Source organism: Topomyia yanbarensis, chromosome 1, assembly GCF_030247195.1.
Source record: "Topomyia yanbarensis strain Yona2022 chromosome 1, ASM3024719v1, whole genome shotgun sequence".
Lineage (NCBI taxonomy): Eukaryota > Metazoa > Arthropoda > Insecta > Diptera > Culicidae > Topomyia > Topomyia yanbarensis.
Window position 1 is genome coordinate 146,676,937 of NC_080670.1, and position 27,049 is coordinate 146,703,985.

Genomic DNA, 27,049 nt, shown 5'->3' on the forward strand with positions numbered 1-27,049 from the left:
TCGAAATATTTTATTTTGTTTATTAGTTCAGTTTTTGTCAACAATTATTACTTATATATGGGGGATAGATAATTGATTTGTATTTAACCTACCAGACCTTAGAAACAAAATATGCATTCCAAATATATTTTAATATTTATTTAATTTGAGCTTATGACAGATACAAAAGCTTGGTTTAATACCTCATATTCTGATTGGAGAATATACTGTGGCATCGGATATCCCCTCGACATCGATACGTAGATCGCGCTACACGTTCCTCGCAATAAAAAGCTTTAATCCCGAAAACCGTTTCGAATTCTTTATTACCGTGCCGCGAATTCCTCTTGAACCGCCACAGTAGTGACCCCAGGGCGATTTCCGTTTTCGTAGTGCAGTTTGTGTTGTTTTCACCGAGAAAAAAGGAAGGCCGAATCGAAATATTTTCGCCAGCGTCTCGCTCATTCGCCACTCTTGAGCTTCTACCGAACAATGGAAGAAAACCATTAAACAGACGCTTGCGTAGCGGACAAATTACCAGATTTCTTAAGGACCGATCCGGCAATGTTGTTTGCCCAAGCCGAAGCTCAATTAGTCTTTGCAGGCGTCACGCGAGAAGAAACGAAACTATTTCACATAATAGCGAAGGTGGATCACGTTCTCTGCCATATTTCTGACCCTGTCGCAAACCCTCCGCAACCAGGAAAGTACCAAACGATTAAGGACCGATTTTTTAAACAGTTGCGACCATATTAAACCTATACCAAGACGTACACACTTGCTGGCCAAGTTACAGGACCTTGTAGCCGGGTTTAATGTCGATGAAAACTTGATGAAAATGCTTTTCCTGTAGCGTCTCCCGGCAAATGTCAAAGCCGTTTTGGCTATTCATGACGGAACTATTGAAACTGGCAAAATGGCCGACAAAATGCTTGAGCGTAGCAGGATCCGTACCCAGACGAGACGAGCTAAACGAACAGATCGCTTTCTTGACAGCTAAGATCCGAAAATTAAAAACGTCAAATGTCAACAGAAGTGACAGAAGCCGTTGCGTATCGAGAGCTCACGAAAATGTAAACAGTGAGCTGTGTTGGTACCACAGGAAGTACGGTAATAACGATCGCCAGTGTCGCGACCCCTGCAGTTTTCCGCGGTCCGTCCAAAAACTAGAGGTTCGCTCGCTCCAATCGGCAGGAGCAAGGTGCTTAGAGTTCTAAGGTGATTCATCTTTGGCAGTAACTAGGTGAGGAGTGAGGTAAGCGTGCAGCAGACTGCGGGGAAGAAAAATGACAGCGAACAACTTTGTTTACCCACTGAAATCCAAGCAAACATATGGAGAGAGCTAGTAGGGTTACTGTGCTCTAAATCATCTTAGCACCTCTATTCATCCTACCCATTTGAACACATTAGTTAGAGCAGTATCTGCTCTCTCTATTCAACGCATTGGCTCAAATGGTAGGACGAATAAGGGTGTGTTGTACTCGACTTTTCGCTTCGCTCAAACGGGAGTATTTTACATTTTCCAGGCGAGATTTTTTATTGTACTGCTTCTTAGGAACGAAGCAAAGATGTTGATACCGATTTAAGAGCATTCCAATCACTGAAAGCCGAGTTATCCGCGAAAGAGTGTGATATCCCGACTAATGAAATGAATAAGGGCTCGTCTCCCCTAAAAAATGTTGTTAGCTGTCGTTTCTAAAACCAACATGGCTGATCGGCATTTTTGAGGATCGTATCACCTGAGAATAAAAACTCCTTGGGCAGGAGTGGGCACGAATGAGGAAAGCTGATGTTCAATGATTTTCGATCGAGTAAACAACGTCCGTTTTTTGATCGACACTGGCTCCGACGTATCGATCATTCCGGCTACTACAAAGGACAGACAACAAAAACCATCCTTCTTTCTCCTTCATGCTGCCAACAGCTGCGACATCGAAACATACAACACCCGATTTCTACAAACAGACCTCGGTTTGAGAAGAATTTTTTTCTGGAATGGCCTCGTTGCTGACGTAAGCGCGGCTATCATTGGGCTGATTTATTATCGTTTTTCGCATTCATCGTGAACTTGAAATATCGACGCCTCGTCGATTCCACGTGTTGCACAACCGTTGATACTCGGCGTTTGTCATCCGTTTCGAGATTTATTGGAAGAATTTCAAGCAATCACCCGGCCACCAACAATGCGTACTCAGCGTCACGCACCATATTACAACGAAAGGACCACCGATGACCAGTAAAGTCCGACGGATGTCACCAAATAAACTAGTAGCTGCTAGAAAGGAGTTCCAGCTGATGATGGAGCTCGGAATATGTCGTCAATCGAGCAGTAGTAGGGCGAGTCCTCTCCATTGTGTACCAAAGAAAAATTGTCAACTTCGTTTCGTAGGGGACTACCGTCGCCTGAACAGTGTTACTACACACCAATTTTTTGTATTTTGTTTCAGCAAAATATTTTGCTGAAACTTTTCAGCAAAACAGGATTTGCTAAGAGTTCAGCTTTGCAATTTTTGTTTCGCTGATTTTTAGTAAAGCCCATTCTGTTGACGAAAATCAGCAAATGTATAGGTTTCGATTGCTGAAACAATCAGTGAAAGAATGGCAATTTTGCTGAGTTCCAGCAAATCAAACTGACAGTTCAGCAAATTTTGACAGTTTTAAATTGCTGTTATTTCAGCGAAATTTTTTTTGCTGAGACTATTGCTGATATTTCAGCAAGGCAAAATTCAGCAAAATTTTGCTGATACTCGGCAAACAAAATTTAGTGTGTATATCCGATAGGTATCCCGTCCCCCATATACATGACCTGCTTAACGCCTTTCGCGGTAAGTCATTTTTCAGTACCATCGAGCATATCACCAGATCCCCTATGAGGACGACCATGTACACAAAACATCAATCATTATGCGGTTTGGTCCATTTGAAATTACCAGGATGCAATTCGTGCTATGCAACGCAGCACAGAATTTTCAGATTTAGATTTTGTGGTCGTTTGGTCGTTTTCAACGACATGTACATCGCATCTGTGTCCTCCGAGAAACATCTTCAGTACATGCGCATTGTTTTCAAACGTCTTAAAACCAACGGTCTGGTCATTAACCTTCCCAAATGTAAATTCGCTCTAAAAATGTTGAGTTTCTTGGCTACGTCATCGATCAGGATGGAATTCGTCCGTTGCCAGATCGCGTGGTTGCAGTAATGCGTTACGACCAGCCTCAAATCATCAAGGAATTCTCGCTCTCGTGAACATATACAAACGATTCATTGCACATGCAACCGACATGCAAACGGCCTTGCGGAATCTCATAGTGGGAAACAAGAAGAACGACACACGTAAAATCGAATGGACCGACGAAATGTCCATCGCTTTTGATCGGTGCAAACACGCCATAGTCGACGCGACACTGTTTTATTATTCCGACCCACGAAAACCTCTATCCCTGATGATCGACGCTTCGAATTCTTCCGTGGGCGCCACAATGCAGCAGAACGTAAACGGGTTCAGGCAACCACTAGGGTTTTTTTCTCAGAAAAGTGTGCAGCAGCACAGTGTAAGTATTCCATATTTCGAAGAGAATTAATGGCCATGAAGACGGCGGTAATATACTTCCAGTACATGCTCGAAGGGCGAGTTTTTACGATTTTTACGGACCACAATCCACTAGTACACGCTTTAACTACAAATTCATCTTGTCGACTTCCGCATGATGAACGAGCGTTGCAATACATATCTCCGTTCACTACTGACATTCGACACATCAGTGGAACAAAAAATGTTGTTGCCGATCCTCTGTCACGTGTGCATGAAATTACTCTACCATCTCCAGTGGACTATCATAAAATGGCTCTTGATCAAACAGACGATCCAGACGTTGTTGGTCTAGAAAGTTCAATGAAAGCGTCGTTGAAATTAGTACCAAAAATACTACCCAAATCATCTAAACAGTTCTACTGTGAGCGACACCTCCATACCTAATCTCGTTCGCCCATTCGTTCTAAAACAACATCGCAGAACAGTGTTGGAACATTTCCATGGTATCGCACACGGTGGGATTTGGAGCACTAGGAAGCTGGTGCTTTCGCTTACCTTTAACATTACTGCAATCAGTACAGCTTATAGAGAAGACCATAAATGTTCAGCATCCAATCTGGCATATGGCCAAACCTTGCGTGTGCCTGGTGAATTCCTTGATGAGCCAAAAACAGTATACCGTATGGAGTTTTCAAATTTACTTCATCGCATATTCGATAATCTTAAGTCCATCCAAACTATATCCCATTCTAAGGGATTTTTTTTGAATCTGAAAAAGTGCACTCATGTTTTCATCCGATTCGATGTCGTTAAAAAATTATTGCAGAGGCAAAACGATGGACCATTCGAAGTGTTGTCACGAAGCGACAAGTTTTTGAATTTCAACTTTAGAGGAAAAAGCCAAAGAATTTCACTAGATCGCCTCAAACTTACGTCTACCTAAATGAAGATCAACTCCCATCAGATGGCAGCAGAACGATAGTTACCCCATCCGGTTATCGTGTGCGATTCTTGGTGTAACTGGGGGGCTCTGTGGCATCAGATCTCCCCTCGGTATCGAGGAACATACGTACACAAACAACACTAGAAAGAAAACCACCAGAGTAATTTGATACGTAGAACACGCTACACGCTACGAGCAATAAATAGTTTTAATCCCGAAAACCGTTTCGAATTCTTTACTACCGCGCCGCGAATTCCGCTTGAGCCGCCACAATTCCAATTAATTAATAGTAAAATAAAAAAAAGTCTAGTTGTCAGACTTGTTCAAAAATATGTATCATTCTCCCTAACAATTGACTTTTGGCGGTTGGCTATAAAACAATCGTGAACGTACGTACGTTCGTTGACTAATGAGTAGTTGCATTGGATGCGTTCCAACAAGCAACCAGAACCAGAACGAAAACATATATCGAGAGAAATGAGATGGGTAGTGTATAATCATAGTTTGCACAAATGCTGTATATTGCATTATCTTGTTTCTCAGTTATTTATAGGCTTTATTTAGAATTCCTTTCTCTCAGTATATCATAAATGGTATGCTGTATGAATTTTATATAAGTATAACCCGTTTAGTCTATTCAAATCCACACATGCTAGTTTTGAGAAACAACGTCTAGTTTGGTCGTAAAACGGTACGAGTATAAACAACACTTCAAATATGAGAGAAATTGATCTACTGTTTAGCAATATTCAACGAGGGTGAACTGTGTTTACGATTACTGTTTTCATTTCTTCGATTTCCCGGTACGTCTTTCGTACAAAAATAAATCGAGATGTAAATATGTATATATCGCGATATAAAAATATTGAGTTTGTTTTGTAGGATGCATCTTCCGTTCTTTGTGACTGTTGGTAGGTTGGTTGGTTGGTAGGAAGGAGGCTGGACTAGGAAATAAGTGGAGCAACTAGACCGCCTCCATTTCGCCTTCGCTTAGTATCATCGAGTGGATATCGACGGCGGAACGTGTTTTCCGCGGTGGTTGTGGAGGAGAAAATACGTGCGGGCCGACGAAAACGGAATTTTGTCGTGGTCGAATATATCCGGGATATCCTGTCGAGAAAAAAAGCACACTAAAATTACTCACTCTTAGAAAAAGCTAAACATGTACCTCCGGAGCAAACAGACGTCATTGTTGATTGCAGACCCAAGGACATTTTGGACAATGATGATCTCTGTAATTGACAGCAATAGATGAGTTATTTCATCATACCTATCATAAGGTAAGGTAATGGGCAGCAATTTCTCATATGGCAGGCATTATTGTAACAAAAATACACTCTGTTCCCCGAATACAATGCCTGCTGTATCGCACCTATTTGCTTCTTTTTTGTAATATATGGAAATAGATCCATATAGAGGGAGTCAGCTTAAAATAATAACGTCGCTTCTCATTCCACAATGCAATGTAGCAATCTGTAATACCTGTGGTACGGGTGGTAAATCCAGATCCAGGTCCACTAACGGACAGGAACCTCGATGCTGCTGGATGAACTTTGGCTGATAAGGTTCTAGCATTCGAATCTTTCCCCAACGGTGGAAAAAGAGACCGATTGCACCTATCCATAGTATAAGTACAAAAATTACAATAAGTGCTTCTTCTGGTCTTACAACTATGCTTGGTCCAGTTCCTGTAATAAAGAAACAAACGGAAAGGAGAATGAAAATTCAATCGAACTAATTATTTGACAAAAGAAGAATGAATGAACGAACAGATATCCACAGATGATTATAATTGAAAAGCTGCCGCAATAGTCGTACGACACCACTTGAAAACGGACAACTCGTTCAAAAACTTTCTATAGAATCTTCAATTCGAATAATCCATGGAAAGTGAGAGAGAGAGTGAGTAGAGACCGCTTTTACAAATAGACATGACGGTAGCTTACGCTATCAGACAGGATTATGCTGGGAAACATGCCATGGTGATACTATCAGCATGTATGATAGAGTTAAGTTAGTTCCACAGCTATTTTCTCGGAAGGTTTAGTATGCTTGACTACCTCCATTAGCAAGTCTAATTAAGCAAATGAGATTTGGATATCGTACAATCAGTTTGTTGTTTATCATCCTTACGGTAGCTTTTTGATTTGAAGGAAGGCATTGCTTTCATTCAGAAATGAAACTCCCAAGACCACTACTTAGGTATAGGTGTGGACGGGTGTGCAAATCTCATTTGCTTATTTCGCGAAAAATACTTGTCCCAATAATTGACTGCAACAAAATAACATCAATCATTCTATCAATAGTGTGTGGCAATGGTGTGGCCAGGGAAAATGAATTAGGCTGGAGAAAACAAATGAACCTACGCTAAGCAACTTATTTATTTTAACAGTTTGTCACTGACATGCTACCTTATGTCTAACGCCATTTTGAAGCAAACTGAGTTAGATATGCCGTTACTTGTCACGTTATTTGTTTGAAAAATCGCTACGAAGTGGCGTTTCCGGTATTTAGAAATTCTGCTTGGTTACAGAGTTATAGCGAAAAGCATGATGACAAATTTTGAGTTTTTCGGTTCAAATTACTGTATTTTGGGATTGACTCAAGTTGTAAATATTTTTCTTTGTAAAAATATCTGAGAAGAACAAACACATAAAAAAAATTTAAAATGAAAATTCAAGTATAGCTAGAAAAATGCAGTTTTTGTTTTAAATAGGAAATGTTGAGCATTTGACAACACTGTAAAAAAACCGACTTGATCCATATAGCAGTGACATGATTCACTGTTGGATCATTCATTAGTTTGCCGAACTCATGCGAAGTAAGCACCGAACTAGAGATGGGATGAGACATTTCTTACACACAGTTTTGAGTCCTGCATGAATAAAACTATGAATTAACTGAATAAATGATAGAGAATTAATAAAAAATAAAAAAATTAAGAAAAATAGAACAAACAGAATCAATCAAATGAATAAAATGAATAATACGAATAAAATGAATAAAATTAATGAAAAAATAAAATGAATAAAATTAATAAAATGAATGAAATCAATAAATAAAAGTAATAAAATGAATACGATGAATGAAATGAATAAAATGAAAATATAAATGGAATGAAAAATAAGAAAATAAACAAAATGAATTAAATGATTCAAATGAAAAATTAAACGATGTTAAAAAGTTTTTAAATGAATAGAAAAAAATAATTGCGTCAACTTAATAATTTGGATGAAACGAAAAAAGAATGACTAAAAAATAGTCAGATTATTAAAATGAACAAACTGAATAAAATGTATGAACTGGAAAAATGAATAAAATGCACAAAATGAAAACAGTGAATAAAATAAGTTTATTGAATGATATGAATAAAATGCATGAAAAGGATATGCTATGCTATATTTCTCCATAGTGGAGAACAATTTAGGAAAAAAACCATTTTTTCTCCATTAACCCTAGAACGTTGCACTGGGTTACAAATGTACCCCACGTCTTCTTTGGAGCCGTGTGAAGACGAGAATTCGGCATTTATCGACCTGGGACCCTAACCATAATTCAATTTGCGCACAGTAGCTGCTGTAACAATAACGGTGCGTGTTACTAATGTATTACTGGTCAGAAATATTTTTTTTATTTCAATTTCCACCCCATTTCGTGGTATTTTCCAAAACCCGATGTTAAAATTTTCTCTCTTCCAAATATTTGCACTTTTTCAAAAATATCGAAATTTCATTTTAAACCGTTTCTAGACCATTCTGCCAATCTTTAGAATCATTTGTTTTTTTTTTCAAATCGGTTGAAAATTCGGAAAGTTTTGTGAAAAAAGTAAAAACCGCGATTTTTTCACTCTTTTTTGTTCAAACCAAATATGAATCATTGCTTCAATAAATTCCGTATTTTCACTTATACAGCTATTTTCGCAATTAAAAAACGAAAAAAATGACACATCATACATTTCATTTTTGCATTTTTACCTGCGAAAATTGCGATCAAACGTGGGGTACCTTTGTACCCCAGTGCAACGTTCTAGGGTGGAAAATGCAAATGCAAGGTTCTAGGGTTAAGGAGGCGTGCCGATGCCATGGTGAGTATAATATGAAGTATGTAGAGTCAAAATTATTGTTATTGTTTCCTCACTACTAGGATTACCTGATGATCTGTGTATTGATATACCGCCGAACATCTACCACGACTAAACGCAATGCTTAATCCAACGCGTAAATACACCAACTCTGGATAAATTTTCTTTTTGAAGTCTTTGGGTAATCATTTATTGAGTAAATTCACGAAATGTTTACGGAATCGAGTTCTTTGAATTAAGTAAATGTTTTTTATACTTCGATATTCCAAATCGGTTTAGTTTTCCCTCTAAAACACCAGTAAAGCAATACTCTCTCTATGTAACGGTCTCATTTTAGGTATTGAAAATTGGTGAGGAATAAAAATATAAAATGTTTAATATCTTCGCCGCTCGTGAAAGGATTTTGATAATCTATAGCTGGTAAGAAAGATATTTTTATAGGATTTCTAATTATATGCGTGACTAAAGTGCAAGTTAACTGCTTAAAAAATGTCGTGTGTTGACAAAATGACTCATATCGCAGAATGTAAATAAATAGCATATCTAAAAACAAAAATAATAGCTGTTAATGGTCACGTTTGGCCTTTCATTTGAAACTAGATTTGTTAAGATCGGTTAAGCCATCGCTGAGATAATTACATGATAATTACATAGTACAATTTATAGTAGAAAAGTTTTCGAGTTAGAATGAAAAGTGGATTTCACCTTTAAAGAAAAAAGTACGTTTTGTAAAATCCATATATCTTCGGTTATAGCGCATCAACATGAAATATTATTATGTTAAATTAAAGGTAAATGCATGTATTTTCGTTCGTCCGAATATTTTGTTTTGATGCGACATTATTTACGAGTTTGTTGAATTTTTTCCTCATTTTTTAAAGAAAATTGAGTGTTTGGTCAAGATTTTGGGCAAAATAAAGCGGTTTTAAAAATTATATTTTAGTGAGACTTATAGTTTGCTAATAACCGATGAAAATAAGCCCTTATCAGTTTAAATCGAATGAAAATTGTGAAAGTTCAATTCAATTTTTTGTAGATTGAGTATTTTTGAGTTTCTCTGGATTAAGTTATCGAACCATCTCAAGCCCATTTTTAGCGCTTATTTCATAAAATGTTAGGGATTTTCTGTTAGAACTTTGTAGAACAAATAAAATGAAGAATTTGAGAAAATTTTATCTGGAGTAATATTTCACCTCGTTTATCCAAATGATTCCAGTGACACTACATACCCACACACACGTCAAGTATAATAAAAATAATAATTTATTTTCACTACTAGAACATCTATTTGAGTTCATATTTCAAAATTATGTAGGATATCGAACACGACTTATTTTACGATTAAAACTCAAAGACTGAATGATTTGAAGAACGTAGAATATTTTGCAATTACGCGTAATGTATTCTAGTAAATTGATGTTTTGAGGGCAAGCACAGTAAAATCGGTACATCGTAGAAGCCTATGTGCATCCAATATAATTTCAAAATATGTATATCAGGGCATAGTGGAGAGTGCAGTTTATACCGAATTTTGAACATAAACGATTCTGTATAACACATGTAAACATTATGGGTATTATTTAATACATTCCAATTTTTTGTTAACTGATCACTTTACTGAACTTGAAATGATTATTATCAGAAAACTTGAATCATTTCAATAAACGAGGTCGACTATTACCCCAGATTAAATTCTCTCAAAACTCTTCATTTGATTCATTTTACAGAGTTCTAACAGAGAATCACTCATATAATATTAAACAAATCGTAGAAAAAACTTGAATCGAAGTCTTGTCGCCATGAAAATTGCAATCTTCTCGATGCCGAGAGGAGTTCCGCAATATCACAAAGTATCCGGTTCCTAACCTAGGTCCAACAAATCCTGCACTAAGTTGAATCTCTGGTTGAAATGTCACATGAGATTTCTGGAAGCGTTGGAAATTTCTTGTCTCTTCTCAAATGTCTAAGGCTCCATGCGAGTCACTTAATTCCAGACAAACAAATCAATAATTACTTATTTGAGCTTATCTTGTTTTTTCATTAAATTGAGAAAATTGTATGGTATATTCTTTTCTGTCATTATAATTTTAATAATAATATTTGATTAAATTATGCTCAAGGTTTTCCTCCAGTGCCCATACTAAAACTTAGGGGGGGGGGCGTGGTTTAAAGTTTCAGCAAGAAAAAGATCACTTTTTTCGTGATTTTTTTAGAACTTTGGGCAAAGCGAATTGACCAAAACTGTGTCATGCTAATAACATTCTGTAATTTTTTCATGCAAAAATATCCACCAGCGACTTGGTGATGACTCTTTTTGTGGAACGTTTCTGTAAAAAACACGATTTGCGGTGTTACCTGCCATTCAAAAACTACTTAACCGATTTATTTCAAATTTTGCATACGCATTCTATGTGAAAAATACCTAACCCCTACGTTGAGTTTTTAAGATAATTGTTCAATTAAGGGTGCTTTTTTATTCATTTGAAATAAAAATTGCTATCTTTCACGAAAAATTCCGCCCTTTTATGAGTAAAAAACCCCTTAATCGGAAAATTATCTCAAAAACTCAACGTAGGGGTTAGGTATTTTTTCACATAGAATGTGTATGCGAAATTTGAAATAAATCGGTTAAGTAGTTTTTGAATGGTAGATAACACCGCAAATCATGGTTTTTCCACAGATGTTCTACAAAAAGCTTCATCGCCGAGTCGCTTGTGGATATTTTTGCATGAAAAAAAATAGAAAATATTATTGAAATGATACATTACAACACACAAAATTCGCTTTATCCAAAGTCCTAAAAAAATCGCAAAAAACGTTTTTTTACTAGCTGAAACCCTTACCCCGCCCCCTTAACATATAATTATTTATGGAATATTTCAAACTAAGAACAAATTTATGCCCCCCAAATTCAACTCAATCGAATATTTTATCACGTGACTGTCATCTGACGACGATAATCCCGCTTCATTTTGTTCAGCAAATACCAACTTTATTAGATTTAAAACCGTACACGATTATGAAATCCGGAGTAGAAATTTCCAAGATTAATGTAAGCGAATACCAACAACGTTTTTTAAATATATTGATTGATGATACGTAAAAATATTTGCTTTATTTGTCTCGAATGTTAGCTTTATTTGTTTTCCTTTCCGCTGAAATATCGTTGACACTCTACCTACAGCAAGACATTCTCATACAATCATCGATTTTCTCGGCTGTTTCCTCCGGAGATTGTGGTGCGACACTACAGGTTCAAGGAGATGCCATTATTTCTGATCCTGACAGCATCGTGCAGTACGAAAAATCATAAGGTAATGGACCTGTTCTAACGTTATTAGGTAACGGACTGCGCCATTTTTTGAATTACTTCTAGCTAACTTTTTAAAACTATGCTAACGAGCGCATTGCTGTCACAGAATAAAGTATCAGCATTACATAACTATTATTCTATATGACATATATTGAACAAATATCACCAAATTATCTATATAAATATAAACAAATCTTCTATTCGATGCAATCTACCGCAGAAAACGAATCGTCACCTTATTGATATAAGTACGTAATTCCAACCCCCCACCAAAAACTCGGATGTTCAATCAATCCGTTTTAACAACAGAAATCAACAGATGCGCACGAGATAGATGATGACAACAAGCTCTACGGCTACACTAGGTACAATACCCTATCTCATGCTGTGTGCGTATGTGATTATCATATTTTGCTTTTTGCTAAACCAAGATTTATTTTCATTGCACTCTACCGGAGGAGCATATCGTATCTTCTATTATTTTTCTTCTTGCAGCAAATGATGAGTATATTTCTTTTGATCGTGCTATTACCATAAAACATAAATGCTTCCTCACAATTTCGTTTATCTGCAGACTTTCTCAGCTTCTACACTCCTGTGATACAAACGTTTTTTATGCGCTGCGATTCTTTTGTTGTAGTTATATACAGCGAATTGCACCAAAATGTGAGAATCGATGCATAGTGCAAAACTGAAAGGATTGAACCGGACAAATCCTCTGGCCCGAGATATGAGAAAAGGCTTCGCTTTGTGAGGTGTTAAAGTATTTTATGGGCGATTCGCTTCAAGTATCCTTCCGAAACTACCGACTTTTGTTAGTTTTCTGGTTTCGTTGGAGATTATGTAGGGGAAACTGACGTGATTTGAAACAGATTATAGTTGAAACAATGCTCATTACAAGTGAAACAGTACCGTTAAGGATCTGCTATTAAAGCGTTTGTTTTATTTATATCATGCCCACAACTCCTCCAATACACGCCAATGATGCTAAATGAGTGGTTAAGTTTTTATGGTAGCCATGCAACGAAAATATACTAAAGTATGCTTTTGTAATATTTTTCAACTTAGTATAGCCAGGTTATTAAGTGGTGTTAGTTTATACCAATATCATAATTATGTAGTTTTATTGGTCATATTCATGGATTGTATGCGTTTCTTTTCACCTTTGCTATGTATATATTGTATATTGTTGATCAAGTTTTACTTCTCAAAGTAGGAGAGTTGAAACATCGTGTTTCATGTCCCTTCGATGGTAGTATTCTGATCTTGTGGTAATGTTACAATGAAATAAACCTTCCTGGACTAGTAATGATCATCATTCTTCTTTCCAAGCATAATAACAGTAATCGACAAGCTTAGTTTGTCAGTCCTAGATTATTGATAGCCATGGATTATGCCTTTGTTCTTATTGTTTACTCCTGACAGTTTCTTAAACTTTGAGTGAAGTGACTATATTTCAAAATAAACCGGATACTACCGATATGGGTATCAAATGTCCTGTACACCTAAGCCCGTATCAATTATGGTCGTGAATAGTATCACTGGTTATATCGACTATTTTAATTAATACATAATACAAGTTTTGATAATGTTTAAAATAATTGGTTACTTGTTTCAACTCTCCTTGGTCGCTGGTTTCAATTTACCTCGGTAGAAGGAGAGTTGACATAAAAACACTGTTACAAAAATCAATATTTGTAGCTTATTCGTTTATACTATTTAATCTTACGTAACTTGAGAAGATATAAACAGATGTTAGAAATTCAAAGTTAAAAAAATCATACATTGATAGTTTTTTGTAGATTTATATAGGGGAACTGTGGGTAAGACGGACAGGCGGGGTAAGACGGACACATGGTTATTTTAGGGATATAACATTAAAACTTCAATTGCATTGTATGTGTACCCTATCATTATGGGTAACCTTGAATTATGAAACACTTAGTAGGCCTTGAATACTGCTAAACGTGTACAATTTAAGCAAATATTGATAATCAGTAGCGCAGTTTCGTGCGGATGTAATTTTCAAGTTTCCGATTTTAAGGTTTAGCGATGAAAAAATCAATTCTTTCGCGGATTTTTTCCTTTATTTTGATAAAGTAATTTTTAAGTGACACCTTCGTGGAAAATAACAGGTAAGTTTATTTATGCGTGAATAAGTACAAATGTTTAAAAAATATGTGTACTGGTGGGGCAAGACAATCTGCTATGAAATAAGTTGGTTGAAACAGACGCTACAGTGTAGTCTGTTCGCATGTAGAAGTATTAGTTGGTTTTGCATGATGGCTGAATCTTTGCCCCACAAAGTGGTGTATTCTATACATAAAATGTTGTAGAATAACTGGAAACACAAAATAGCGAAGTCTTTTTCGCTAAAGGCGAATAAATTTTGTTGAGTTTTCATCAGCTGGAAATTTCAGCATTCCAAGATGCTGAAAGTTTACAGCCTTAAATTCAATCCTCAAGCTTTTTCTATAAATTTATCCTATCCAGACAATTCCAGATTTTTTCGAAAATTATTACAGACTTCTTGGAAAGGCACTTGGCATCCCTGGACATACAATTAATTGATATGAGCAACTTCCTAGTAGCAATTCAAGTTTTATGGTACTCTTGAAGACCTTCTTAAAACTTAGAATGCAATTGTAGTGTGCTATAAAGCTAGAATTGCTACTTGGGCTGTCACTTCTGATTAAAAATGCAAAACCAATTCATCACTGCACTTATAGTTTATGTTGGCTTACACTTAAATGATTTTGACGCAAAATATTGTTACGATATCACCTGACTTTTAAAAATACTGCGCAATGGTGAATACCAGAAATGATTAGTGTACAGGCTTTTATCGAACAAAAGATCAATTAACTTGTTGGCCCAATGATCCCATATGGAAAACTTTCTCCTGCCTATAGTGCGCTTAATTATTTATCAATTATTAACATCATTAACAAAATGCATGAGACTGTTTAGCGGCTAGAACTTCCATACCGCTGGCATATTGAAGGTTGAGAGAACGCCGAAAATTTATCATATCATCCCAGAAACATAACACGTACCCCATCAATTTGATAATTACCGTGTGCTACTCTCTGTAAGATGCAGCAAGCAATCGATGGATAGGCGAAATGAAAAAAGGTTCTTGAGCGTGTATTAGTATTTTTAGAGCGCCCATGTATACAAGTGAAGATGTTCTTTACATGTGTGTTAGTGCAGGTCATTTTAAAACTAATACTCCGATATGGCTGAATTCTCGAATACATTCCCAATTGTAAGTTTGTGTATGTTTCTACAGCGTAATCACCATTTCATGCATTTTTGTCCCGGATCAATATCGCTTTATATACATTATACCAGTTACAATGCAAAATTCTCATTAGAATCATGCTTATTTGCACGTATATCATACGGTTCGTGTTTTGGGTGCACTCCAAAGCCAACATATGGAGCTACAACATATAGTATTACATGTTGACAAAAACATGCTCTTACTATGTTATATTTCAGTATATGCTTAATATGTCCGTCTTACCCCCAGTTTCCCTAATAGAAACAAAAAACTGTTTCAACTCTCCACAGTCTCCCCTACCATTGGTTGCAACAACATGTGCACTAGGGTAGCAGAGGAAAAATTTAAAGCAAATTAAATGTCTTGAAATGCTGGCGGTGCAACAATGTACGCACTTGAATGCACATACAAATTCAAGACTTATTTATTACTCTGCCCACTTATATTAACTTCGCGAATATTGAAATTTTACTAATTTTGAAAAGTGTGTAAAGTGTAAACGTGAGCTTATCGAAGAATACACAAGTGGAGTAATGGAAACTGGAATTCGCGAAAAAAATTTCCACTCACTGCTTTGATTCGAACCTACCATCCTCATCACCTCCGGTAGACTGTAATAAACCTAATGTAGAAATACCAGCGCACAGTGGGACGGAATCAAAAAAAGCCGGACATTGATATTTGCGACGAAACTATTGGTTATGGCACTTTGATGTCTTCGGAAAGGTTTCTTTATTTTTTAGTAGTTTAAAATAATGTTGGAAAATTTTGATTAAAGGGGGTATATAAGCAGATAAAAAAATAAATTTGCAAGTTGTTGCCAAAATTTATAGTCATGTATGGAAAGTTTGTAGACGAAATGATTTTATGAAACTTTGTTGAAGTAGCAAAATGGCTATCTCTTAAGCGAAAACAGTTATTAGATGGAATTGAAGTACACGTCGGAATACTCCCTTAAAAGTGTTTTTTATTGTAACTTTTTTATTTGATTTTTTTACAGTTTTTTGATGTTCTAGAAAGTTATAGATGCTTTCAAAACACACCTTTTTGCGGAATAGACCAATTCGCTATCTCGTCGTTTTAAGGATGTATGCCTGTTTTTTGGTTTTTTGGGCTAACTTTAAGGGGCTATGGTTGGTAGAGTAGCAGGTAGTAGCAGCTAAATTTATTTTTTTGTTGTTCAGTAAGAAATACTCTATTGATACATATAGGGATCTAATGGGATCCTTGGAATAATGTTGGGTAAAATAGACTAGCGTTTCAATAAATTATTTGTATTATGAAGCATGAAAAATAAACTATTATGCGAAATTAATAAGCATTAACGGTATTCCGACATGTGTTTCAATTTCATCCATTATTTTTTTCGCTTAAGAGGTAGCTATTTTGCTACTTCAACAAAGTTTCATAAAATCATTTCGTCTACAAACTTTCCATACATGACTATAAATTTTGGCAACAACTTTCAAAGTTATTTTTTTATCTGCGTATATCCCCTCTTAAATAAAAATTTTTCAACATTATATTAAACTACTTAAAAAATAAAGAAACCTTTCCGAAGACATCGAAGTGCCATAAGTTTCGTCGCAAATATCAATGTCCGGCTTTTTTTAAATCCGTCCCACTGTGCAGCGGCGCGCGGTGGAACTTGAAACTATTTTCGATGGACAGATTGCTTGCTGGACAGATTGCTCCCTGAGTATACATCCTGATGGTTTGTTTTCTTTGGCAAAGCATTTCTAGATCAGCTCTATCCTTTCATAGAAGCATCCTATTGCTTGTGGCGCTAAAAACTGGATTATAACCGCACTGCGCTCTTACTATTTTTCTATTAAATTCTTCTCATAGACTGGTTCGTTCGACTGGTCTGTCTTTGAAAGTACCATATCTATCACTTGAAATACAAGTGCTTTGACAGCTCACAATTTTCAGTAGCAGTTTGATCACCCGCACTTTGAAAGTGCGGAGTCCAGTCTGGTGCGAAGAGCGCAATATAAAAAAAGTGGGTGGATAATGTCAGAGACATAACCGGAGTTAAGTAGAATACATTTCAGACTGTTAATACGAGTTATTTCATTATTTCCAATGGAAACACTGCAATCCTCGTATGGTATCTCTGAAAATAGCATTTAATGAAATTGAAACAATTCATTTAGCAACAGCAGAAAATCGGATATACTTGTACCATTGTTTCGGTATTTCCATTAGAAATACCGAAATAACTTATTTTAATGAAATATTTCAGTAATTAATAAAAATTTCAGCATTCGTGTTAAAAGCCTAAAGTGTATGTCGGTTATGTCTCTGACAATATCTACCCATCCTTTTAATCTGAAATAGAAAAATTGTTTTGGAAACCTAATAATTTCATAACCTATGGCGATTTAAACCTACACTTTCGTGAAATCCCGACAGAAAACAAAATTATCACACAAAAAATAATGAAATTTAAATGACATGTAAACCGGAATGGTTGTAAACAAATATTGCTTGAATCGAAAATTTTATTGAAAATTCAATTAAAATCAATGCGCATAATTAAAGCATCAAAAAGCATATAATGTTACACTTTTATTCGTATGATATTACACGTAATATATTTTCCAACCATATTGGAATAAAAATAAATATTAATCCATTGATTTATCAGTTAATGAAACTGAAATTTTCAATCGACGTGTTAAATTGCATCAAAATTCGTTGAAAAAAGCACGTGTATTTGCGGAATGATTACATCTTTTTTCATGTTCCAAATATGTGCATGAAATTAAATGTAATATTACAAAATATTTTTTTCTTTGAAGTGTTTGTCTAACGATCTTTCTGTCCCGTTGTTGTAGTGAATTATGGACCCTTGTTGTGGTGAAGTTTACCAATGCACAAGTGCATTTTGCCCTGCCCATTTTTCAAAATGTAATTTACAATGACGTTGCATATTTTTGCAAAGCGTTATGATTGTGATTACAGGGGAAACTATTGGTTAAAAGGTATCATTAATCAAATTCTTCTGATTAATGTTCTATAGTTATGATCATATATCCTTAGGCGATGCGTTTTACCACCACCTTTTCCTAAATAATAATATCTCAAACCATAACCAAGCAAATTTCTTAGAGTGAAATTTTCGCAATAACCCTGCAAATGTCACGTATGAAAATCGATAACGAGTCCAGTACCACCACTTTACTTTTAATGGAGCTTTTCACTTGTTGGGCCGCGATATTTGCGTCATTTAGACGCATATATAATAAGCCTAATGTGGATGAAAAAATCCCGTCATGCATCAATCTGTTATACAATTAGTCTGGTTTTACGGATATTTATTTCACTGTGTTTATAGCATGATGATATGTAAAACTTTTTCCCAGTTTGCCTCGAGCATCGAGTATTTTAACTTTTCCCGGGTAGTGTAAAAATGCTCTATTAGCTCGTAAATCAGTTTTACGAAGTAACTCATATCAAATCATCAGCAGAAAATCATAATATCAGCATCCGATAAGCCAACACCGTCTCCTTTACTCAACGAAACAACCAGTGTTTATCAAATCGTCAATCGCACTAGCACTACCGCTTTCCAGATGAAACACAAAGATAAATTCACCACGGTGCGCTCTGGAGAGTTCTCTCGAACCAAACTACCTCATCGTCAATCCATTGTTTTAGCTCCGAAAGAAAGAGCTTTCTGCTTTTTCTGTGGTGTATCATCGTTGCATCTTCTGTGTATGCATGAAACTGGCAGTCATGGGATTTATTAACTACTACCGAAGAATGCGAGGTGATATGCAACATAGCAGCTGCTACACTTACAACGTCAGAAAACAAACTAACGAATTTTTCTTATGGTTCCCATTTTTATACGCGTCAACTTCAAAAAACTTCTTCCTGTATAGTCGCTTGTTTTCACATTTGTGACTTTATTTTCACGATAGCTAACCATTTGTCTGTATGTGTGTTCTGGGACCTAAATTCAAAAAACGTAGCTCGTTTACGTCATGATGGGTTTTCAGTCTGTTAAAGTGCTGCAATTCAAAGAATCAATAGTAATATTGAATTTATTTTTCGGTATATTTTTCAACCAAAGAATAAGTCATTTCTTTGCTCCAAAAAGCTTAACTTCAAGAGTATGGATTTAATTCAAAAATTGATATTATATTACATTTTTGACCTCAAAATTGCCTAAATATGATTGATAAAATTCGTAGTGAAAAATGAGCATGAGCATGATGAACAAATGGGGTCTGGGAGTAGCTATCCATTCTCAATGTGCACGTTTTGAGAGTTCTAGTCTGTGAAATGCCCATAACGGCGCTGGCTACGTCCTTATAGTCATCGGGGAAGGAAAGGAATGTTAGAAGGAGTTTTTGTTAATAGAATAGGTTAAAGAGTTACACAAATCTGAATTCACCTTCATAACTGATACGATTTATGCAACTCTCAGAAGTGTTTCCATGTAATTATTACTCTGGGCAGCCGACTGCTGAGATTTTATGATGGATTTATCTTTTATTGAATTAATTTGATAAGGCTCGGTTTGTGAAAAAAGCAACTTCAGCAACTTGTTGCTTATGTTTAATAGAATCAAACGGTAGGTAAACGATTTTATTATTCCTTCTTTCTTGATTCCTGCGAAGCACGACATTCCAAAAACAAAACATTATCATGAAAAGCGATTATCTTTATTGTTAGAGACACTTGTCACTTGTCACAATTGTTAAAAAAAATATGCTATTACCTATGCAATTGAAGATTTCGTAATACAAGTATTATTTATCGTGTTTTTTACACGATACATTATTTTGGTATATAGGCATATAGCAAATAAAATGGCAATTTTTATTGGTTTCTTTCTCCGCGAACAGCTGAATAAGGTGCTGATTATGTTATCATTATCACTGTTATCACTGCAGGCGCTAAGCGGAACGAACGGGCGTATTTTTTCGCGTCTTGCTTCACATACTTCAATGGCAAAGTTGTGACGACAAATTTCTATGCAAAATCACACTTTTCTCGGAATACTTCAAACTACTAATACGTAACCCAACAGGAAAAACTACCTACTAAACGATTGACTTCGTTTTCCTGTTGAATATATTGTATATCCCTGAAAAACTTTGAAAAATATTGGACGTCCAGGCGATTCGCCAGTGCTGCCACTTCATCGGAATTAAATAAGCTGGCTTTGTATATCGAAAATACAACCGATGACGCTAATTTTCACGCTAATTACTGGAACAAGATTGAAGACAATAAGAACTTAAAGAAACTAACTTATCATCTGTTACGTCAATAATCAAGCTAGAATATTTTTGTATTCATGAACAAATATGGTTAAAATGACAATCAATAATATAGTACATACACTACTTCAAAGCATATGAAAGTATTCAATACAATGAGAACTATTATTTAATTGATCTAATGAACTAAAAGTAAGCCACTGAATATGAAAATATAACATATGATATTCGTGCTGATATGACTACCGCAAATGGGTAACTGGCTTTCGATTCTTCTCGCGAATGGTCAATTCTCCACCGTCATACATGATTTAACAGTCAATCCTTTCACACAGACAAGACTATGCGTATTCCCCACGCATATTAAGTGCCCCGTGGGTTAGTTTCCTAGTTAGTCAAATAAACACTAAACAAATAAAGAAATTATTTTGCTCAGTCCAAAGAAATGTCAGCTCGAAATTGATAAAAAGTGAATTGCTTAATGTAACTACATTCTTTTCTTAAAAATTATATGTCTCGAATCAAAGAAATATATACTAGAAGCAATTTTGAGGTAAGCAATGCGCCGATCATCGAAGCTTGGTATTGTGCATTTTATGCAATAATAATTAGTTTTCCGATTTGTTCTTTTCGGCAAAACTAACATCGCATTCTTTTAACAATTTTATGCATGCTGGAATAAACAACCCACTTTTCATGTTCATTGATAGAAAGTACTTCGCTAGTATTCTGTAGAAGTACTTTTTATACAAGTAGTGGTTTGACGAGGGATAGCATGAGGTCTTTCAGAAATTTTGAATTGCTCAGATTTTCATTTACACCATGCAAATTGTACAGTAGGGGAGCCTGGGGCTAGTTGGCAGTGCGTTGAATTTAATTTTTGCCACTTTGAACACGTTGCATAAAAAGCAGACTGTTGGTAACACTGTGGACTGTTTTTGATGCATTGTCCTCATTTTAAACATAAATATGCGATGCGAAAAGCCCAAAATCTTACTCCAGCCTCGGGTTGGCGGTATGCCATAAAATAAGAAATCTTTTGGAAATCCAGTTACTTCAGAAGTCCTTATGGAATTTTGTAAATGTCTCTTCAATGAAACTGCATATTAATTAACACTTGCCATTATATTTCAGTCTCAATTCCTCAAAATTCTGACGTCGGCGCGTACTCCATATTCAAATTCAATTTTCAAAAATTCTTCAGGCGATTGGCCAAAGTAAATGCTTCCTGCATTGACAAGATACACGAAAAATGGATTCTTTTACGCACTATCGATAAATATAATCGTTCGGGAATAGATTAAGAAAATTTACTTAGTATCCTCAAAAACACAATATCGCCAACAATTTTCCACAAATGTTACGCAACATAAACGCATTGGAAAATGTATTTCACATTATAAGAAACAGCGCCTTTCGATTATTTGAGCTACTGAAAATAAAAGTCGTAAGAATATGTTTTGTGAAACCGATTTAAAATATATTAGAATGTGAAAATCAGATATAAAGTTTAAGCGTAAAACTCGGACTGAAACTCTTCGATGTAAGTCAATTAAAAAACTTACAATATAAAAGCCGTTCAAAAATATCCGGTTCTTACAAAGTACTTATACCGATTTTATACTCGCGGCTCATCGTTGCCGACTTTATTGAGTAAAAACTTTTTAAGAGATACTCATGCTCCATTTTTACACTCAGCAGGTTTTACGAAGAATATTCAGTTTTTGCGACATTTATTTTCGGTCGACCGTTTGTGACTTATTTTTTCCACTGTGGGCTTCTGGTTTATTTTATTTTATATCTTTCATCAGAACGATATGGCAATTCTGACCAAGATCTTCACTAAGAATTACGTTTCCAATTTATAAAAAAATCTTATTAACTGTAATCTTGGTTCAATCTTAAGTAGATTTCGAAAGAGAATGAAGAAAATGAGCCAGCCATTCATCTGAGTGCTCGAACGGTAAATCGGTTAGCAAAAACTGGAAAAACATTTGAACAATTCCGAGAATCATGCAAAAAATTTGAAAATCGTTTCTTTAACCCATTCATGCCCATGTTGTTTGTGGACAACAACCTTTTCAAATAGCTATAACTTTTGATTGAGGCAATATTTGCTCATAAAAATGGCTATTACCTTTCATTTGAGTATTAACAGTTACAAGGATCAGCTCTAGAACTGAATTTATTGTAATTAATCTGATTGTATTCCGATGAAGCAGTGCTGCCAGGAGCAGTTTACATTGACGACGAAAAATTAATTTTTCATATATCAAGGTTGCAATATTATTGAAAACTAATAAAACTTATTAATTTAGACTGTCTTTGGCTACGTTTTCCACTCAACTGAACGATTGTAAATATACTAGGAGAATTGTATTGAGATTGAAAGGTAAAAATTGAGCAGCTTGTAGCACTGCGAGGGAAGCACCTATTTTTATGAAAAAGGATTTTCGTGTTTCTTTACCTCGCCGTTTTCTAGGAAAAATAGTTTTGAAACCCTACATGCACTGGAAAAAAGTTGAACATGAAAGGGTTAAGGAAAAAAAACTAACTATGCTTTTCGGGGATAGTGAGGAACCATTCATAAACCACGTAGACTAAAATTTGAGATTTTCCGTTCCGAATGTAAACACAATAAATGATAAAGTGTTTTCAAAGTTCCACTTTCTAGAAAGTAAAACTTCTCACTGTAAATCAGAAACTCCGAAAAAATTTGAAAAGAATCGGTCAAGTAGGTAACTTTCTACATTGATGCGATTCGCCATTTCAACCACCCTAGTGTGTTGTGTGTTCTCTACATACACTTTATATGTGGTTTCTGAAAGGCTGCCTCTTGTGTATAACGGATGCTTCTCGCACCGAAACATGGTTGGCACGTGAAACGATTTTGATGCTTTCATATTTTTAGCAAAAGCTGATGGTATCGAAAAAAAAAATCATTTGAACCCTATTTATGGTTTCACTTCAGTTCATTGTTACACGAATAGAAAGAAACTGAGATCATGTATCCATAAAACTATTTCCGTCAGGAGAAATTTATGTTTCCTTGCTTCGACTGGATTGTGTAATAATTCCGTCATTGTTCGCTGTGGCAATGCATTTGGTTTCTACGCACGAATATGTCTCATGCAGATGCTAATGCATTCTTTTCGCCCAAATTGATTTTTGAGAAGACAACAATATGACGCATTTGGTGGTGTTCTTGATTTTTAAAACTTCAGGGGGACCCAGCAAGTGCTAAGAAACCAGTATCACCTGGACCGAACTCAATCATCACAACAATAATCATATCTTTTGCCAGCAATAATAATAATATATCGCACCAATATCTTTGGTATGAAGTAACCAAGCGCAAGGTTCAAAGTATTGAACCAAGATGAAATGTTAGTTATATGTTGTTTAACAGACAGAGCTTCCAGAAGTGGTTGATAAAATGTAAAAATACACCTCTGGAAAAAAAAAACCCGATTAATTCTGGGACATTGATTGTTTTCCAGTCGGGTAAAGTTGAAAGTTCCTGCATCCTTACCTTCTCCGAACAACAAACTTGTGCTGGGTGATGAAGAACAGTAGCCTCGGAAGCTGCAGGAAGTCCGCCTTGAAGTAAGTCTCATCATTCATGATGAAACAATGAGGCCTCGTCAGCATCTGGGTGCACAGTTTCCGGATCCGTAACTTTCCCACCGTATTTTGCCGTTCGTCACGATTTGGAGCCTTCTGCACTTTGTACGTAGTCCCTAATCGAAGCATTGGGATTCCCCTTAAACGCTTTCACTACACGCATTTGATCCTGATCATTAATAGAACATCCGTTCTAACCGCATTTCTCCTCCCGTTCGATGCTTAGAGTTTGGTAATAATGTAAAATCACACGACTCCCCGTTGACTGCACGATTTCGAGTTGTTTTCCGATGTCCCAATGAGAGAGTTGAGGATTATGCAGGTGCTTGCGCAAAATCAATTCGCGACGTTGCTTTTCGGGTGATACCATTTTTTCCAATTTTCAAAAAACTGAATGCGATAAAAATATAGTGTAAACAATACACTCTAAACTACTTATATCCAACCTTTCAAGAGAAAATCCGCAATGGTTTATTTTCTAAAGCGTTTTTTCCGTGATGCAATTTGATGTGGGACATCCTTTGTTGGTTCAAATTATTATCCATCTGCGGCATTATTGCTTCCTAGCGACAAGCTTACTGAATCTGCCTTTGTCGACTTGTTTACGACATATTTGACGCAAGATTTGTTATTCACGTGCAAATAATACTAAAAAGCCTATTCTTCGAAACTGATCTTCGTTGACGAATAAAACTGCTCTATACTATGATCAAGTAACGCTATAGATGTATCAGCAGCCACAGCTTGTTGTGAAAGTCACCTACCGTTACGGACAAATTAATTGATGGGACAAGATGCACGATTCAGCATTATTTTTGACCGCTTTATACAAGGACTGAATAACTGGCAGTCAGTAGCGCACAGGGTGAGTGATAAATACTAACAGTATTTTCTAACGTATGCAGTTTTAGAAGGTTTAATTACATGCGTGACTGCTTATTTTTTAGAGTGTATTCAAATGGCAACACGGCCGACAACTTCAATTTGAAATTTCATTCGTTTTAAACTTGTGGTACGAAAAGGAAGCTTGTGATAAGTGATTTTGAAACCTTTTCGACCGTGTTCTATTTCAATTAAACTGAAACCACTCGGAACAAAAGAAAGTTTAATCGTTCGCATCATCGACCCGAATCACAAGACATCATCAGCAAAAGTTCGTATGTGTGTACTGCAAGGATTTTAATGTTCTGAGACCCAAACGATGATTGAACAAAGGATGGCGAGATGCCAAATTGCTAGTTTAAACCGTGTGTATGAGCCGTACCGGCAAGTTTTAAATCGTTTTATAAGACACTCGATCCGAATCACAAGACCTAGTTGCCAGCAAACCGTCCTTATTAGGACGACGGAGAATTGAATCAGAAAAATTCGTTTATGAAATGTAAATCAATATTTGCGATTGTTAATGATCAGTTCTCTTTGGCTTAGCCAAGGAATAATAATGTTTGAAAATTGTATCAACATTATTCCGTTCAATATTCATTTTGTGGTATTATTCCGTTTAATATTCATTTTGTGATGCATATTGGCATCACTGTTTGCTATATTCCGGTCGTCAATAGAGCCGAATTTTTTAAATTTTTTTCCAATCGCGATTTCTTTTATTTTGGTTTTATCTGTTTCTCTCGTAAATCGGTCGTACGAGAGTATAGAAGTTTCGTGACTTCAAGCAGGATATATCTGGTTGTGTTGATTTGTGAAAGTGATAGCTTTGTTAGAAATTTTTGTTTTTACTTGACGTTATCACTGCGCACTACGTCGCGCTCATTTTTTCATCATAAGCGACCTCTTCTGATGGATAGCTGAGTTATCACTTCTGTTGACTAGGCGTTATTTCTACGCCCAAAAGCGTGGCTTGTACCAACTGCTCGAAAGTGGTTAATGATTCTGAATGAATCACATGTCGTGGGTACTGCGGAAATTCGTTCCACATTATATGTGTCAAGATGCATGAAAATATTCGTGACATCCTGGGAACCCTCCCACGGAATCTATTCTGTATGTGTAACGGCTGTGCTGATTTATTTTCGAATGATTATTTTCGTAGAATGGCTTTGCGTTGTGCGACAATACAGTGCCCGACGACAGTTCTCTGAAATCTTGAAAGGATGACATAGCTGATTTGAAAGATGTTGTGTTGTAAAAGCTCTCTCGGTTACAGTTGACTCAAAACCGCTATCACCATCCGTAAATACCCCTTGGAAACGGGTTGCTGTATATAAACCATATACATATGTATATACAATCAAGAATAGGCCGTCTAATTCCTAAGGACAGGATGTCACATCTTTGAGCTATATAATATTTAAAATCGGCGTCCGCAAATAATTTAGAGATAAGGCTCTCTCCAAACACACCTGGGCAGAAAATATCTACTTTCGTAAATTTGTGAATAATTCAACAACCCAACCACCAATTATCAGGACTGCTGTGGAGAGTAATTCATCTGGTGGTGGTCTGTAGCTCAACGCTATTCCGGAAAGACTCGTCCTTTATTTTCCTTTGCAAGCAACCTACCGGACATATCGGAAACTCCTTCTGTGTAAGCCAAGGAAGGTATATGCCTGGCAAACTTCAATGTCTAAGTGGAAAATACGATCGTATCGCTTTTGCTCGCTCAGAATGTCTCTCCACATAGAACAGACGTCCATCTTCAGCATTCAACTTGTGTAAAAATTCCTAACGTTTTCGAAGGTAGTTGGGATATCTCCACCAGGTGCGCTACTGCCGTCATGTTTTTAGTGGCCGAGTTCGACTGAATTGAGAGCGGTTATACCTCTACCCATTCAAATCATTCCGGAACCGGATAGGACTTCTGAGTGAATTCAGTATGGATTCCACCCGAAGAAGAAGTAGAATAAAGAAAATTAATCCTGCGCATTCACGTCGAAAACCCAACATTGACCTGCCAATTTCAGTGGCATTTTGTTCCAACATCAAGCTACTTGTGCAACGTCCTGAGTGTATTTCTGAGCAGAGTCTGACAACAAATTGATAATTTAACTTGATGTTCGGCAAATGATTACTCAGGTTGTTGTCGTTTTGGTCGTTTCA

General features: G+C 36.1%; 1 protein-coding gene across 2 annotated transcripts in view; it reads right to left on the reverse strand.

Annotated features, from left to right (window-relative positions):
• Positions 1–36: 36 nt before the first annotated feature.
• The window catches only part of LOC131676734 (uncharacterized), a 216,929-nt gene continuing 189,916 nt past the window's right edge, over positions 37–27,049 (reverse strand). For both annotated transcript variants that reach the window (XM_058956017.1, XM_058956009.1), the window contains 3 exons: positions 5,937–6,142; positions 5,623–5,686; positions 37–5,564 (listed from right to left, as the gene is read on the reverse strand). In XM_058956017.1, coding sequence (XP_058812000.1) covers positions 5,419–5,564; positions 5,623–5,686; positions 5,937–6,029 — 303 coding nt within the window. In that variant the 5' untranslated portion in view covers positions 6,030–6,142 and the 3' untranslated portion in view covers positions 37–5,418. The remainder of the gene's footprint in view (positions 5,565–5,622; positions 5,687–5,936; positions 6,143–27,049) is intronic.